The sequence below is a fragment of the Cebidichthys violaceus genome, unplaced genomic scaffold (genome assembly GCF_023349555.1).
Source record: "Cebidichthys violaceus isolate CVI_PGR_0920_01 unplaced genomic scaffold, fCebVio1.0.p SCAF_6, whole genome shotgun sequence".
Taxonomy (NCBI): domain Eukaryota; kingdom Metazoa; phylum Chordata; class Actinopteri; order Perciformes; family Stichaeidae; genus Cebidichthys; species Cebidichthys violaceus.
In genome coordinates this window covers 15,634,100-15,649,281 of record NW_027176816.1, presented here as the reverse complement: position 1 = coordinate 15,649,281, position 15,182 = coordinate 15,634,100, and the positions used below count along the sequence as shown (strand labels likewise).

Genomic DNA, 15,182 nt, shown 5'->3' with positions numbered 1-15,182 from the left:
ACATTAAGATCAATGCTGGTGTTAATTAGCGGTTCACAACATTCTCGGTTTGGTTCAATACAATACAGTGGTGCCACGGTTCGGTACGGCACGGTTCAAAAAAGCAAAAATGCCATCATAAAGTATGTTCTTTTTTTTACTTTGAACAATGATGGATTCATTTGTGTACGGGAAGCTGCAGCAACTCCTGTTCTGTCTTCAACACGTGGGCTGCTGTTGTGCTTCTGTGGAAGGTCATAAGCTCTCTGATCTTCGGAGGAGGCCAGAGATCCGCTGCACTGCCATTGCTTTCTGAGACGCTAGAATAATGACATCGACCTATTTGTGTCGTACAGTCAGCTAGCTTTGTGTAGTCCGTGACATCCAGCCGTCTGTTGTCAGAGCAACAGTGGGAGCTTCGGACATTTGATCCTCTGTTTGGGCTTGTGTTTTCTTTTACAAAGCAGGAATTATGGTCTGGAGAAATGGGCTCGTGAATGAGTAGTGTCACAGGGCTCAATAGCATTAAGCATGTTCGTACAGCCTAGTGTTCCACTCCAGAGTAGGTCTCATATCCGCGGCTATAAATCTAACAATCGCCATGACGAATGCTTTAGCCCTGTTTGAATCGGGGGAGTTTGTAGCATGTGTGTGTGTGCTGCTGTTGGTTTTCCTGCTAAGCTAGTTTAGCATAGCGTGTACAATAAAAATCTGCATTTTTCGGCAGCAATTCCCAGTATGGCTTATTCAATGTTTCTCTACCAGAATCTGAGGCTTTTGGAATTATAAGTTAAGCAAAATCAAATTATAAGGCAGTAGTAGTAGTAGTAGTAGTAGTAGTAGTGGTTATCTTTATCAACCAGATACCTGCTGCACACTCCTGCATAATTTATAAAAGTTCTGCAGTCAGGAGAAGCATGTGCACAGGCCTATCTCCAGCTGCAGGGTTTGAGGACAACACTGACAGCCACATGGGAGCACGCACTGCTCAGCAGCTGCATGTCCAGTATCATGTAGAGGACATCTTCGACATCGTATATTTACACATACAACTGCCACAACACCGCAGGTTCTATACCGTACGGCCCGAGGGAGGCTCTGTGCGGCTGAGAGCGTGTATGTAAATAATGTCTCATGCATGTATACGAGAGAGACGTGGGAGGTTTTTTTGGGGAATGAACCTCCGTAGAATTTCCAAAACAGCACGCGGGCGGAACAAGAAGCAGAAGGCCTTACCGTGCGCTCTGCCGTCATGGGGGAAAACTAATTAATGGCTCGAGGCCGCGTCTTCCCGTAAAATGTCATTACCATCTCATAAATGTTGCATCTTAATAAACAGAGCGCTCTCTCTCTCTCTGCTCGTTGAGTTGACTATTTTTAATCCTGCGTATCATAAAGCCCCATTAAACTATCCCTATGCCCACAACAATTAATTCACTATCTCGCCCAGAGGGGGGAATTCTCAAAACCAATAGAATGCTAAAGACTGCAGAAGGATATGTTGGGTTTAATAAACTGGGTTTTGCTCTATTGCATGTGTGTTTTTAAATAGGTTTTATTCTCTATCGGCTTCTGATGGCCCACAAGGCCTTGAGGTCTACTTCCTCTATTGATACACATTTTCTCAATTAAAACTAGCAACACAGCTTAAAAGTACTTCATTACAACTGCAAGGCCTGTGTTGAAGATTTCCCTGACAAAGTACACAAAAGCCAAAGCAGTCATGAGGTGTCCGAATGGCTCCTGTTAATGTACTGTTACAATCCAATAACGTAAACTTGTTTTCACCAAATGTTTGGTGTCTGAGGAGTAACTACTAACTGGAAGCTTAATGTAGTGCAGTAAAAAGTACAATATTTCCCTCTGAAATGTAGTGCAGATAGTACATTGAAATATTTGTGCAAAGTAAAAGTACCACCAAATTGAAAAGTTCCGAAGTGGTAGTACTTTGTCGCATTCTACCTCTGACTAGCTGACGTCCTGTTTTTCTCCGACAGTCTCCGTGGACTCCGTCCGCGAGGTGCGTGAGGGGAAGCAGTCTGAGATCTTCCAGCGCTACTCAGAGGGCAGCTTCGACCCCAACTGCTGCTTCAGCCTGTACTACGGAGAGCACATGGAGTCCCTGGACCTGGTGTCCGGAACCGGAGAGGAGGCGCGGACCTGGATCACGGGCCTCAAGTATCTGATGGCAGGCATCAGCGACGAGGACAGCCTGGCCAAGAGGCAGCGCACCAGAGACCAATATCCTTGAGTTCTAGAGCTGGTTTGATAATCTGGCTGGTGAATTAAGGTTACAACTTCCTGTAAAGAATGTCTGTCGTATGTAGAGTTTCGTGATCAACATTATACGGGGCTGAAATCTGTGGAGAGTTTAATTTTAAAGCGTGAGAGGCAGAGTTTATCTGTTCCTGGATTTAGACTCTTCAGCAAAAGTAGCAGCCGCATTAACAACCAGACTAAATGTCTTTCCTTAACCCAGCGTGTTATCACATGGCTGAAGCAGACCTTCACCGAGGCTGATAAGAACGGCGACGGCAGCTTGAGCATCGGCGAGGTGCTGCAGCTCCTGCACAAGCTCAACGTCAACCTGCCCCGACAGAAGGTCAAACAGATGTTCAAGGTACGGAATTAACAAGGGCTCAGCTACATCGGGGGGGCTCCAGAGTGGGGGGCCAGGGGTGTAAAAGCTGCAAGTAAAAATCCTGACTATTATTAAGCTAATCGGCGACTTGCTCCACTCAAGCATTTTCATGTTATCTTTCGTCTTTATCCTGTAGTCCAGGGAGAGAAAAAATCCACTTTGAAGCAAATCTAAAGGTTGTCTCACAATCATACTGACCAAATGTCACAACTACACCAGCATATTGGTGTATCTGTGACATTTCCAGTACCTTCTGTAAAATAACAGTTAAATACCTTAGAATCCACAGAAGCTGTTACTTTTTAAGCTGCTGATTGCAGTATATCATCTATACGCTCAGAGTACAAAACGCTGTTAAGTCTTATTGATTAAAGTCTGGAGGTAGAGTCTAGGGAAACACTGCTACAAAGGTCATGCTGGGTTGAATGGCAGCTAGTGACATTTGTCAGCAACAAAATAGGTTAAATCAGAGACCTTCAGTCTGCAGTTCAGAGTTTTGAACCCACACTTGAGTTCTGCTTCCCAAAATCCAACGTATACTAACAAAGACGCAGCTTGTTTAGTGACTTTAAAATGTCAAATATAGACTCGAGTTGTTGTCTCTCTCTCTGACTTTGCCAGTCCTCTGCATCCATGGCTTTCATTTGTTGTCAGTAGATAACATACTGCTGAGTAAGAAGACGGAAAGACAAGCTGAGCTGACGCGTTGCATTTCCATTGCATGCTAATGGTCAGTAATGGAGGAAATAAAGCAGAAATGTAGTGCAGGTAACCAATCTAGTTTGTGTCTGTAATTTGGCAGTACCTGTTAAGTACAATCAGGTTGGGTCTTAAAGTAACAATACGGGTCTGGTTCTGGTCTCAGTTTTAGGTGATGAAATAATTCTGTAGCGGAACTATCACAGAGAGGTGTACGTCTTTTCGTCTTACAACTTTAACCCTTCAACAGTGTGTTTTGCACTTCTGGTTCCATAAAACCAAGATGGCGACTGCCAAAATGCCTGAACTCAAGGCTTCAACACTGTAGTCAACCAATGGGTGACGTCACCATGACTACGCCCATTTCTTACATACACTCTATGACTCAATGACCCAACTATCTGCAGTGGAAAAACAAAATTGAGAAAAGTACTAGTCGAGTCAAACCATGCAGAGCAAATGTGGCATTATGGAGTATTGTAGAGTGTGTCAGGATGTTTGGATTTCTAGAACAACACAAGAACAAGTTGTTGTATATAAAAATTTGCTTTGCATTTGACTTCACAGGTGTGAATGTTGTCTAAAACTTTCATTCATAAGAAATGATGTTAAAGTTTCATAAAGATGTACAGCTAATGAACAGCACACAGCAGGTCCCTTGAGACTGCAGTGTGTCCTTACTTCCTGGCAGATTGCGTGTTAGCAGTGAGGACACTCTGACTGATTGCCACCGCTGCAGATGTTGGCAAACGCACAGCTCAGCCAGCAACTCTCCTCCTCAGCAGAGGGATTAGCATGCCACCGCGCTCATCATGTTGTTCTAACCCTCCTCCAACAGAGCAGCTAGCCGTCGCTAAGTTCAGCGGCATGTTGACTGTCCTCCATATGGTGCTGCTGGGACACAGATGGTCTCCTGTGTAATGCTGGGTAAACACACCAGGGACCAATCTGGCCCCTCATGTGTCTGCGGACATACAGGACGATTTTGTGTGTTGGCAATCTCTCGACCAGTTCTTTAGCCTTAACTTAATTAAAGTGGAGAGGGGGGGAACCTGTGGACCGGACGTCTTTTCCAGTTTAAAGTCGGTACACGTACCATACATATTCTGGTCACATTTTACAGCACATCGTTGAATACGTTTGCATATTAATGGGGTTAAATAACTTCTTAGTCCTGTGAAATTGTGCTGTCTTTGTTTTACTATGTGCAGAATCTGTACTTTAAATTACCTTTAATCAAACCACCCTTTGTTTACAACGTAGACATTTTTTTTTGTAATAATGAAATTACATATTCAAGCTCATGAACAACTCAGTCTGTGAAGCATGTGAATTGAAAAATGGTTTTACTGTTCCAGTATTTGAGGGGGTGGACATACTGTAGGAGATGAATCAAACCAATTATAGTAGAATTTAATCACTCAGTCAGTAACTAGCTTCTTTCACATAGGAGTAAAAAAAAATAATTAGAAAAACTTGGCAAAAAGATGAGCATCTTAACAAAACAGACAGACAGAAAGACAGAGTACTTTATTGATCCCAGAGGGTATCACATACATCACAGAGAAATGAGGAAGGAAGAAAGAAAATGATATGAAATACACCAACAAACAAAAAGAAATTCAAAGTAGGACCATAACGTTTTAACCCTTATATGCATTGCACATACATGGAAGTTCCCAGTAATGTCCAGTATATTTAGTGCAAGTCAAGTTCTGTTGATATATGTTGCACAGTAGGGTGAAGGATTCCAGTATAGCTTTAATTGGAATAGAATATATACTGTACATCTACCCAGATACCCATAGATTAACAACAGATGACCCTGGATTAAACCGTAAATGAACACAACTCAACTATCCAATCCATAGCTCAGTCTATGAAACCCAAATCACTTTATCAGTTCAAACAATGAGAGAAATCACTGTTCACCAAAATTCAAAGTTGCTGTCAGCTGTTTGCGCTCAGGATGAAAATAGTTCAACCTGCAGGGAGCAACCAGAGGGGATAACCTGCACTGACTTTAAATGCTGTTATTGTGGCAGTTATCCTCAATGACTGTCTTATTTTGCTTTGATAATTTACAGTTTGATACGAAATGAATGTTCCACAATCAAGCATAACCACTTCACCTTTTGCTTTGTAAAACTGTGAAATAATGAATGATATTGTCTTGTGAGTAAATTAGTCCAAATTAGCTACTTATCCTTGAGATGTCAAGCACATTTATGGGATTTTATGATGTTCCTACATGTGCACCAGGAGGCCTTACCTCTCAATTGTTCCTTTTAAGATATGAACTCACAATAACACAGGGGAAACTTGGAAACAGAAGCAGGGTAGAAGGACTGAACCGCTCAGCTGTTACTGACTGACATTTTAAATAGTGTGTCGCTTTCATACAGTGTTATTGTAATGAAATATACCTAAAATACTTTGCTATGATGGAAAGCCAAGTTAACACACACTAATCTCAACATGCTGATCTGATGTGATTTACTGTGAGGAAGACTACGACTGAGTTCAATAGTGAAGCAAAGCCACCTGCCTTTAGTGGCTCAGCAACAGAGCCTTGGTGATTGGGTATAAGTTCAGTTCTCTTCCAAAATAATGTGAACATTCTTGTTCATTTGTCTGTTGATTGTTTTAACTACGATGTCAGTGTCATTGCACATTAGGGCCGGGTATCGGTACTCAATACTTTTTAAAGGTATTGACTGAAATAACCCCGTAACAAGTAGTATCGAAACTTCTCCAGTCAAACGATATCTGCATTTGATTACAGTGTGCCGAGGATTAGCTAAACATTGGGACACACAAACGTGTAACGGGTGGTGTATGGACCCAATTGCAGTACAAAGGACTCAGAAGACAGAGGTAAAAAGTTCAACGTTTTACTTAGACTTCGGCAGACAGGCAAACGGTTTAGAAACCGGCAAACAGGAATCAGGAGAGGAGAGGCAAAGTTCTTGGTCAGGGATGGAAGGCTAGGTCGAATAACCAGGAGGCAGATGAATCAGGGAATCAGGGACAGGCGAGGTCGGTACCGGGAAGACAGGCAGGAGAACGCTGGAAAGACTCGCATGGCAAAGAACAATCTGGCAAAGGAGTGAGTGTGGAGCTGGTGACTATATGCTGGGCTGATTGCATGTGATGAGAGGCAGCTGTGTGCACAGGTGAGTGGAGTGAACTGACGAGTTGGGCGTGGCTGACAGGTTGAGTGGGGCAGAGGCAGGATCAATGGAAAATGACTGATGGCTGGATGACTGAACTGTGACAAAACGGCTTCCATTCATATGATGGGTATGGAATGATTCTATTGGTACCAGTACCAATTTAAGGGTATTGGTACTGGCATCGTCATTTTTTAAACAATACTCAGCCCCATAACTCGTGGGGAATTACAGAAAAGTATTAATCCCCAGACCTTTGTTGTCTCGTGTTGTCGCAGTGGTTTGTTGTTGGAGCAGGTTGGATGTGACAGCTGGAGTTGTAAATGACAGCAAAGAAGTTTGCTTCTCTAGCAGAGGATTCGTTCAATGATTAATCACAGCGGAGACTGGAGGGGAAGCTTTATAGGAAGAGGAAGCTGCAATTCTAACTAACGATTTAATCCACATTAGCTGTGGAGCTAAAAAACACAGGACACAAGCCTGCTAACAACTTAAGTGGCTGGGTTCATGCATAATGAATGGGCGTGAATAAGGCCAGATTGATGTTTTCTGTCCAATAAAAAGACTCCGTTATGCAGCTGTGCTTCCGCTACTTTGCTATCCTCCCGAGGCTAAGACGTGTCCTGAATAAGAAGAAGAAGAAAAGAGTTCCTTCGCTTCACTTAACAGCAAAATGAATCTGTATCACACAGTGTTTGATGGTACCGTCTAATAACTTGTGCCATGTGAGTAATGCTGTCTGCATGCATCTGTGAACGTCGCTCAGTCAGAACTTGGTGACAACTAAGTGACATGTATGCAAAATCAACAGGCGGGTGTGGTGACGTGAGGTGTTTGTCTTGTGTCTCTGAGTCATTTGGCTTCCTGTGTATCGGCTGAGTCAAGCGGAGAGCACGATGCTGACAGTTGGGAGGCTAAATGTGTCATCTGAGCGAGTTTTGATTTAGGATTCAGAAGACTGACGCTCTTGCCCTGTTAGTGGAGGGGACTAATGACAGTGTTTTCTGTATGCGCTCTTTCTTTCTGCCATTACTATTGGTGTGTGTGTATCCTGCTGCAATCTCGTCCTCATAGGAGTTGCCACTGCACTCTGACACGGAAGTTGTCACTGTGGACAAATCTATAGCAAGCAGACCAGAGGGTCCACTTGTAAGAAGTGTCTCCTTTCTTGGAGATGTACTGATGTGACCAATCTACATTCAGTTTAGTTTATTTATCCATTTCTTCACCTAATGCAGCATTTTCACTTTTTTTTTTCAATCATCGGGTATTGGTGCGCTTAAGATTCTTGTGGACGAAATTCTTATAACAACAAAAACTAAAATTATTTTGACGACAACAAAAGAAAATCACTCGCACAAAATTCACCCTCTGTGGAAGATCTGATGTATCGCTCTCTCGTATACTGTTGTGAGCCCAGTGTGTGCAGAACACTGAGCTGCTCAGAGGCCAAGCCCGACTAGCACAGACGTCATCGCCCTCCAGTGAGTGGCTGCCTCCAGTGCTGCTTGACATATGGAGCCGGTCACAGTCTGCTCCAGTAAAAAGAAGGGGCAAGGATTACACGGGTCATGGTGTGACCCCCCCCACAGTGCTCTCGTTAGGCTTGTCCAAGCCGTTTGTTGGCTGACTCAGTTTTTTCCAGCTCGTTACAACTAGCGATCCAAATCTATCATTGTGAAATGAGCTGAAAACAGTGAGGAAAGTATTACACAAAGATAATGAGTTGAAATGTAATCATGGACATAAATATTATACCCAACAGAGTCATTGTACTAATTATCTGGTGACAATTTCCCCCAAAATAATGTTTCGAGATGTAAATTAAAAATAAATGTTAAGTGTCTTTTGCGAATTTTTAATATTGGTCCACAAACTTAAAACGTATGGGCAATAGATAAAACAATGCAACTGGTCGTCCTCTCCCTCATTACAGAATCAACATAATGATTGTTAAATGTTAAACATTTGGTAACATTGTTTTTTAGTAGCAGTAATCTTGTAGAATATCTTCAATTGAAAGATTCTGTTGAATGAATCAATTGTTTTCATTACATTTTTATACATCGTTGATGAAATAACAGTTAATTATAACACCAGCCAAAAAGGAAAGAAAAATAAATGACTTTAGGTTCATTAAGATTTATTTTGGATCTTGAAATTATTGGGGTGTGCAACTCTGAAACTGGTTTAGAAAGATTCAGTTTATGAAATGAATATTCTTTGACGAGAACGTATCCAGAGTTTTAGTCCCCTTAAAACTGACAAAAAAGGTTGACTGTGACTAAAACTCATGGATTCGAAATTGCTGACAAAATGAACAATACATCAAACAAAATCCAATTATACATTCTCATTAAACATCACAGACATACAGAAAATAGTACAGAAAAAGTGATATTATTTTTGATATCAGTTAATTTGATGACTTATTGGAAAGTAATGACATTTTATGAAAGGCTCATTAAAAAGGACCTGCAGTAATTTCAAACTTTATTACTGCATTCATGACGTTCAATGGTAGGGGTCTAAGTGGCAAGTGAAACAAACAGAGACTGCGATATTACATTTTGCCAATGGTGGGTAAAACCAAGACAACTAAAAGTGTTTCTTGTTCCTGGTGTGTAGGAGGCAGACACAGATGACAACCAGGGGACGTTGGGCTTTGAGGAGTTCTGCTCCTTCTACAAGATGATGTCGACCCGCAGGGATCTGTACCTCCTCATGCTCACCTACAGCAACCACAAAGACCACCTCGACACGGATGACCTGGCCCGCTTCCTGGAGACTGAGCAAAAGGTACACACTGGGTCTGCATTTTAGCTTCTCAGTTTCTACTGAGGTTGACATTTAAAAGTTACTCCACTGTTTTGTCATTGCTCTCCTACAACATTGTTGTATTCGGGTTGGACTGGATATTGCCTTTTTCATTCTTCTTCCTTGTCAAAAACTTGGGGCCTACATTGCCCACAATGCAACTTGACTGCCCACGGTTTGGTCTGAGTTTTTGGTGTGTGTCACGATAGTAGTTGCTAATGTAGTCTATAGCCTGCAGTGGAGTTGAGGAATGGGCTACAGAGTTCTGGTAAGCTCACTTGTTTCTAACTACACACTCAAGCTGGGCTAGCTGTTTCCATTTGCTTCAAGTCTTAATGCTAATCTAGGCTAACCACATGTAGACTCCTGCTGTTCCCTGGGAGGAACTTCAATACAACTATGAGATTAATGACCCCCCCCCCCCCCCCCCCTTTTGTGAATGTTTAAATACAACTCTATAGAGTACTCTATAGCAGTACACAATCAATGGCCAGTTGGTGCTCAAGGTGCTTTCTGAAAACTGAACTAATCAAATTCAACAGCCACTCATGGGCTGCTTCAGAATCTTAGGCCATGATCACACAGAGACGAGTAACTACATGCTTTCTAATCGGCCTTGGCAAAGCAGCGTGGTGCGGCTGCGTTTCCAACCCAGCGATCTAAAGTGGTTAAAGGGGGAAAAAAATGGATTCAAGCACATCGAGCTCTTACCGTTGCTTTGCTGTTGAATTATGTAGTTCATCATAATTAAATTCTGCTGATGTCAACCTCATGTCTGGATTTGCTGTTGCACCACTGTTCTACAACATCTACCACTTGACAACAGGAAGGAAGTGGTAAAGTAGCAAAGCCCGCCTCTTGCTTGATTTGATTGGCTGCCTGGGCCAACTGACATTGTCGAACGGGGCGCTTGTGCTGAAAGTTGAGAACATTTAAACTTTTTGTGCATATAAAAACCACAAGAAAAATTGTGCATACAGAGCAAGAAAGGAGCCCTCAGAAGGTGCGCCGTACCGTGGGGAAAATAATGGTTCAGCTGTTGCCTCGCACCGCGCTTCTAGCTCCGCATTTGTAGTTAGAAGCTTTTCTAGCGGCATGTTTTTGTAGCTACAAACGTTTCTAGCTAGACGCACTTCTTGCTAAATGCACTTCTTGCTAGAAGCATTTCTAGCGGCACGTCTCGTGATCAAGGCATCAGTTTTTTGTTATGTCAGCTCTCCCACAGTTTTGTTGACCAAATACCTATGAGGCTCCTTGTTATTACCTTCTGTGGGGTGGGAGGTCAAAAGCTTAAACAAGTGTCCATTTGGCCCCAGAAGTGGTGCTTATTGTAGGGAAATGTAGTCGGTGTGAGCCCAACAAGGATATTAGCAATAGTACTGTACCATCACTGTTCTTGAGATTCAGTTGTTAAGGGATTTAGGATGAAGTACATCTTCTCATACCATCGCCAGAAAAAGAAAAAAAAGAAAATAAGCATAACAGCTTGTTTTCATTGAAACAAACAGTGTGTGCGCTCCTACAGCTAATTTGCACTCTGGCAGTCGGTTTTAATGTGTAGAAGCAGTCACTTTAGAAGTAGAAGGCTCTGTTAGGATAGCCAGACGCCATCGGCGCCGCTCAGGTGGGCTGTATTTTTCTCCAATTATACTCAGCATTTAGTTCTGGCACCGTGAATGAGATGACTATTCTTCTGTTATTAGAGAACGGTGGAAGTAGTTCAGTTGGAAATGATGCCACGATGCAGTACAGTCGTCTCTGCCGGTATAATTAACTACAGACTATCTGTTTCTTTGTGCCTCCAATAAGAAATAAGACACTCCAAGTTGTGTATTCAAGTGTCCATTAGAGTGCTGCTGTATTTCTCTGGAACTGATAACAGACAGAAATGTGTTCTTGGAGAACAATAGCCAGTATCTGTTGCCAAACTAATCTGTGTTCTAAACTAAGGCTGAATGTTTGGTTTCAGAAGTGAAGAGAACACAATGAATGTAGTTGGACCAACCTTGTAACTAACACATGATTAGGTTAGTCATCATACTTCAGCATCTTAACATCTAATATATACATGAGAAATCCTGATAATGTATTATTAATAAAGAAACCCTACAGAACATGTCATTTCAGACCAACTGTTGGACTTGTGTAGACCTATTGATGCATAACCTCTGAAATAATAGCTGGTATATAAATACACAAACAATTGACTGAAAAGCCTATTTAAGACCCCAAACATGACAAACCATTGGTGGGGTGGAGAAAGAGCCCTGTGTACAGCTGTAGCTGCTCTCAGCATGCAGCAGGCGCTCAGAGGTGGAGCGGGTCGTCTTTCAATCAGAATGTCGGCGGTTCGATCCCCAGCTTCCCCGATCCTCCAACTGCATGTGGAAGTGTCCCTGGTCCCACATTGCTCCTGGTGTGCCATCAGTGTATGCAAAGCAGAAAGGAGCTGTACAATAAACGCTGCCAGAGGAGGGGTCTCTGTCCTAGTCTCAAACCTCAGCCCTGACAATGGAGCTGCTATAGTTGTGTGTTTATTGATTAACACATTTTTGTGTGCTGTGTGGTGTTGATAACGGGTCTGGTGGGCGTGGCTATAAAAAAAACACTGACCCACGCATCACTGCTTGGTAAGCTTTGAGTGTAAACTTTTCAGAATTGGCATGTTTCATAATGTTTGTAATAAACAGACTTATGGTTTTGTTTATAATATAGCTGCAGTCACGAAGACGACTTCTGCAACTCGTTCTGTTTTCAGTCATGTGAATGTGGACGCTGGTCAGCTTTGAGTCTGTCATTAAGTGTAGTTTAAGTGTTAACTAATTGGGTTAAAAATTATTTAATATGCTGCAAATATTTTTTTGTGTATTTATAATTAATTTAGGCTACCAGGTAGTGGCTGATTTAGGTCGTCTAGAGATAACATGCAGATTGTTTTTCCCCATTGACCAATCGCTTGCGGGGTTGGTCATAATTCAGTCAGCCAAGATTTTCTTTGGCTGGCTCCGATGTGTATGCGTTCCCTCGTAGTTGTTTCAGAACAGCTCTTAGAGTTTGTGTGTGTTCGCGTGTTGGTGTTGAGACGGCAGCAGCCTGTGAGCTCTCTGCTGCTCACCAAGCCTTTTGGTGTCTTTCCACAGTAACAATGGATTTGGCTGTCGGATTTACTCGCCTCACGGCATTCTCTCATCCAGAATATGATGAGAGGGGTAGTGCTTAGTGTTTTAGAAGAGGGATGGTATAAATCTTTTGTAGAATGGATATGACCCTATGAGCTAAAGCCTGGTTCAAACTGTCACAAACACACTGACACACTATGAGAGAGTCCTGGCTGAGGGGAGAGACCTGGTTCTGCTCCGCCCCCTTTAAATGATTAACAGAGATCTGATTGATCAATCAGGCGGCTTTAAAGAGCAGCAACCAGACAAACAGTTGGTTGATGCTGCCAGGATGGACAGGAGGACATGTAGCAGATCTCATAACCAAATTATCCTCATAGGAATTACCCATATTATTATTTTATTTTCAGCACATGCGTAGTATTGTTGTTTGACATGCGTTTTTGTAATTCGTAGATGACCAAGGTGACCAAGGAGCATTGCCTGGAGATTATCAACAAGTTTGAGCCGTGCTCTGAGAACCAGAAGGAAGGAGTTCTGGGAATTGATGGTAAGTCCACTTCAATTTCACAGTGTGGGATACGTCAAAAATTAGCAATTGATACGTTTGTATTTATTGTGCAGTGTCAGATAAAAAAAAAAAATGCCCACTTGTTACCTTAAAGGGAAAAAAATGTCCTCATCCTAAAACTGCTGAATTTAATCACTTAACAGTTTACATCTCGGTAAATAAATAAATGTGGCTGTTGTATAATAGGATTTGATTCTTTGACGAAAGAGTGAAAATAGAATCAGTGTAAAAATGTGTTATATTCCTACTTGATACCGGACATGTTTTCTAAAATTCCACTTGTCAGGCTACACTTCAGAATGGATTGAATAGAAAAATAATAATTCAAATTGTTGTTAAATGGTATCTGTTAAACTTTCTCCAAGGTATTACGAATTACATGCGCAGCCCGGCAGGAGACATCTTCAACCCAGAACACTACAACGTGAACCAGGACATGAATCAGTCGCTGTGCAACTACTTCATCGCCTCCTCACACAACACCTACCTGATGGGTGACCAGCTGATGTCACAGTCCAGGGTGGACATGTACGCCTGGGTGCTGCAGGCCGGCTGTCGCTGTGTAGAAGGTCAGCATGGACACGTGGAACATACTAATGGAGACGTTTAAAACACAAGCACAGTTTAAAACAGGGGCTCAAAGCTGCAATTGTCAGCGTTTGCTGCATTAGGGATGGGGTTCAGGAGCATTTTATTGAATCGGTTCTAAATCTAAATTGATCTAAATCCTCTTGTTGATATTCTGTCAAATCTCTTACCCAATGTTTTTAACATGGTTAAAAAACAAAAACAAACTATTTCAAAACCATCGAGGTTCGGCTGAGCCAAAGGGAGAAAGCTGCACAAGGAAAAAAAAAAAAACTTGAAAATACGATTAATTCTCCTTGATCACACAGCTCAACAAATCACAGATTTAGGGATTTCTTATTTAATGGATGCTGGATGAATATTAAAGCAGGGAGGTCCCCCCCTTTGTCATGAATGGACTAAAAGTTTGGTTAAAAGTGCAGACTTGGAGCTAATTTAGTGCATTCAGTTCAAAGATATTTTATTTCACCCAGCTGACGGTATTTAACATGAGAATTATTTTTAGATGTAAAAACATAACAAAGATTAGGGATGCAACGGTACACAGATGTCACAGTTTGGTTCATATCCCGGTTTAGGAGTCAGGGTTTGGTGTAAGTTCGCTACAGTGTAAAATGTGTTCATTTCTTTTGGACTGACCGTAGTGCAAGTGTCAAAGATAGACAGAGTCCTCCTGTTGGCGGCTGAGGCAGCATTTTGCAACTTTGGTAAACTTTTTTTCGTTATTAAAATAGGGAACATTTTAAAAACTTCTGCATTACACTTTCCCAAAAACGCAACAGATCACAGTGGGCTATAAAACGAAAAGCCATCTATTCTCTCTCTCTCTCTCTCTCTCTCTCGCTCTCTCGCTCTCTCGCTCTCTCGCTCTCTCGCTCTCTCTCTCGCTCTCTCTCTCTCTCGCTCTCTCTCTCTCTCGCTCTCTCTCTCTCAACAATCAAAGCCCCCAAACATGTATTGTCCCCTTGATCTGTACATCTGGGTGAGGCAGTCGAATGTGTGTTAGCATGTGGGATGTGTTTCCATTCACGTCCCTTACAGTGGATGAGCAAACCCTACACAACCTCTGACACACCGTCCTCGTCACACAGTTAACACGCTTGTTGGCACTCGCTGTTCACACAGTGATATTTTGACAGCACACGAATGTCGCGGACAGGCGCTAAATTGTCATCTTGTGGCTACACGAAAAGTTTTGGAGGATGAGGATTGCATTCCCTATTTTTCTTATAGTCAACAAATCTCATAAATTAACAAAACCATACCACCACCATACCATACGTGTATGTATATATGTATATATGTTTATGTATATATGTGTATTTATATGTCTGTGTGTGTGTGTATATGTATAAAAACCTCACCTCAGTGAGTCTGTGACTTACATAAATCAATATATATGTATGTATATATGTGTATATATATATGTATTTGTGTATATATGTGTGTATGTATGTATGTATGTATGTATATGGAGAAGGGAGAGACGCCACACAAACACAGCTGCTCAATGCTCGCTGCCCGGTTCTTGTGTTAAAAATGTTTGCTTGATAAGAAAGAAAAAACTGCGTTAACGTGCGATATTAATATACTAA

At 42.0% G+C, this 15,182-nt stretch overlaps 1 protein-coding gene across 1 annotated transcript in view; it reads left to right on the top strand.

The window, feature by feature from the left end:
- plch2a (phospholipase C, eta 2a) overlaps nt 1-15,182 on the top strand; it is a 190,956-nt gene that overhangs the window by 145,351 nt on the left and 30,423 nt on the right. The window contains exons 4-8 of the mRNA XM_068732737.1: nt 1,977-2,222; nt 2,472-2,599; nt 9,121-9,291; nt 12,885-12,978; nt 13,365-13,568. Coding sequence (XP_068588838.1) covers nt 1,977-2,222; nt 2,472-2,599; nt 9,121-9,291; nt 12,885-12,978; nt 13,365-13,568 — 843 coding nt within the window. The remainder of the gene's footprint in view (nt 1-1,976; nt 2,223-2,471; nt 2,600-9,120; nt 9,292-12,884; nt 12,979-13,364; nt 13,569-15,182) is intronic.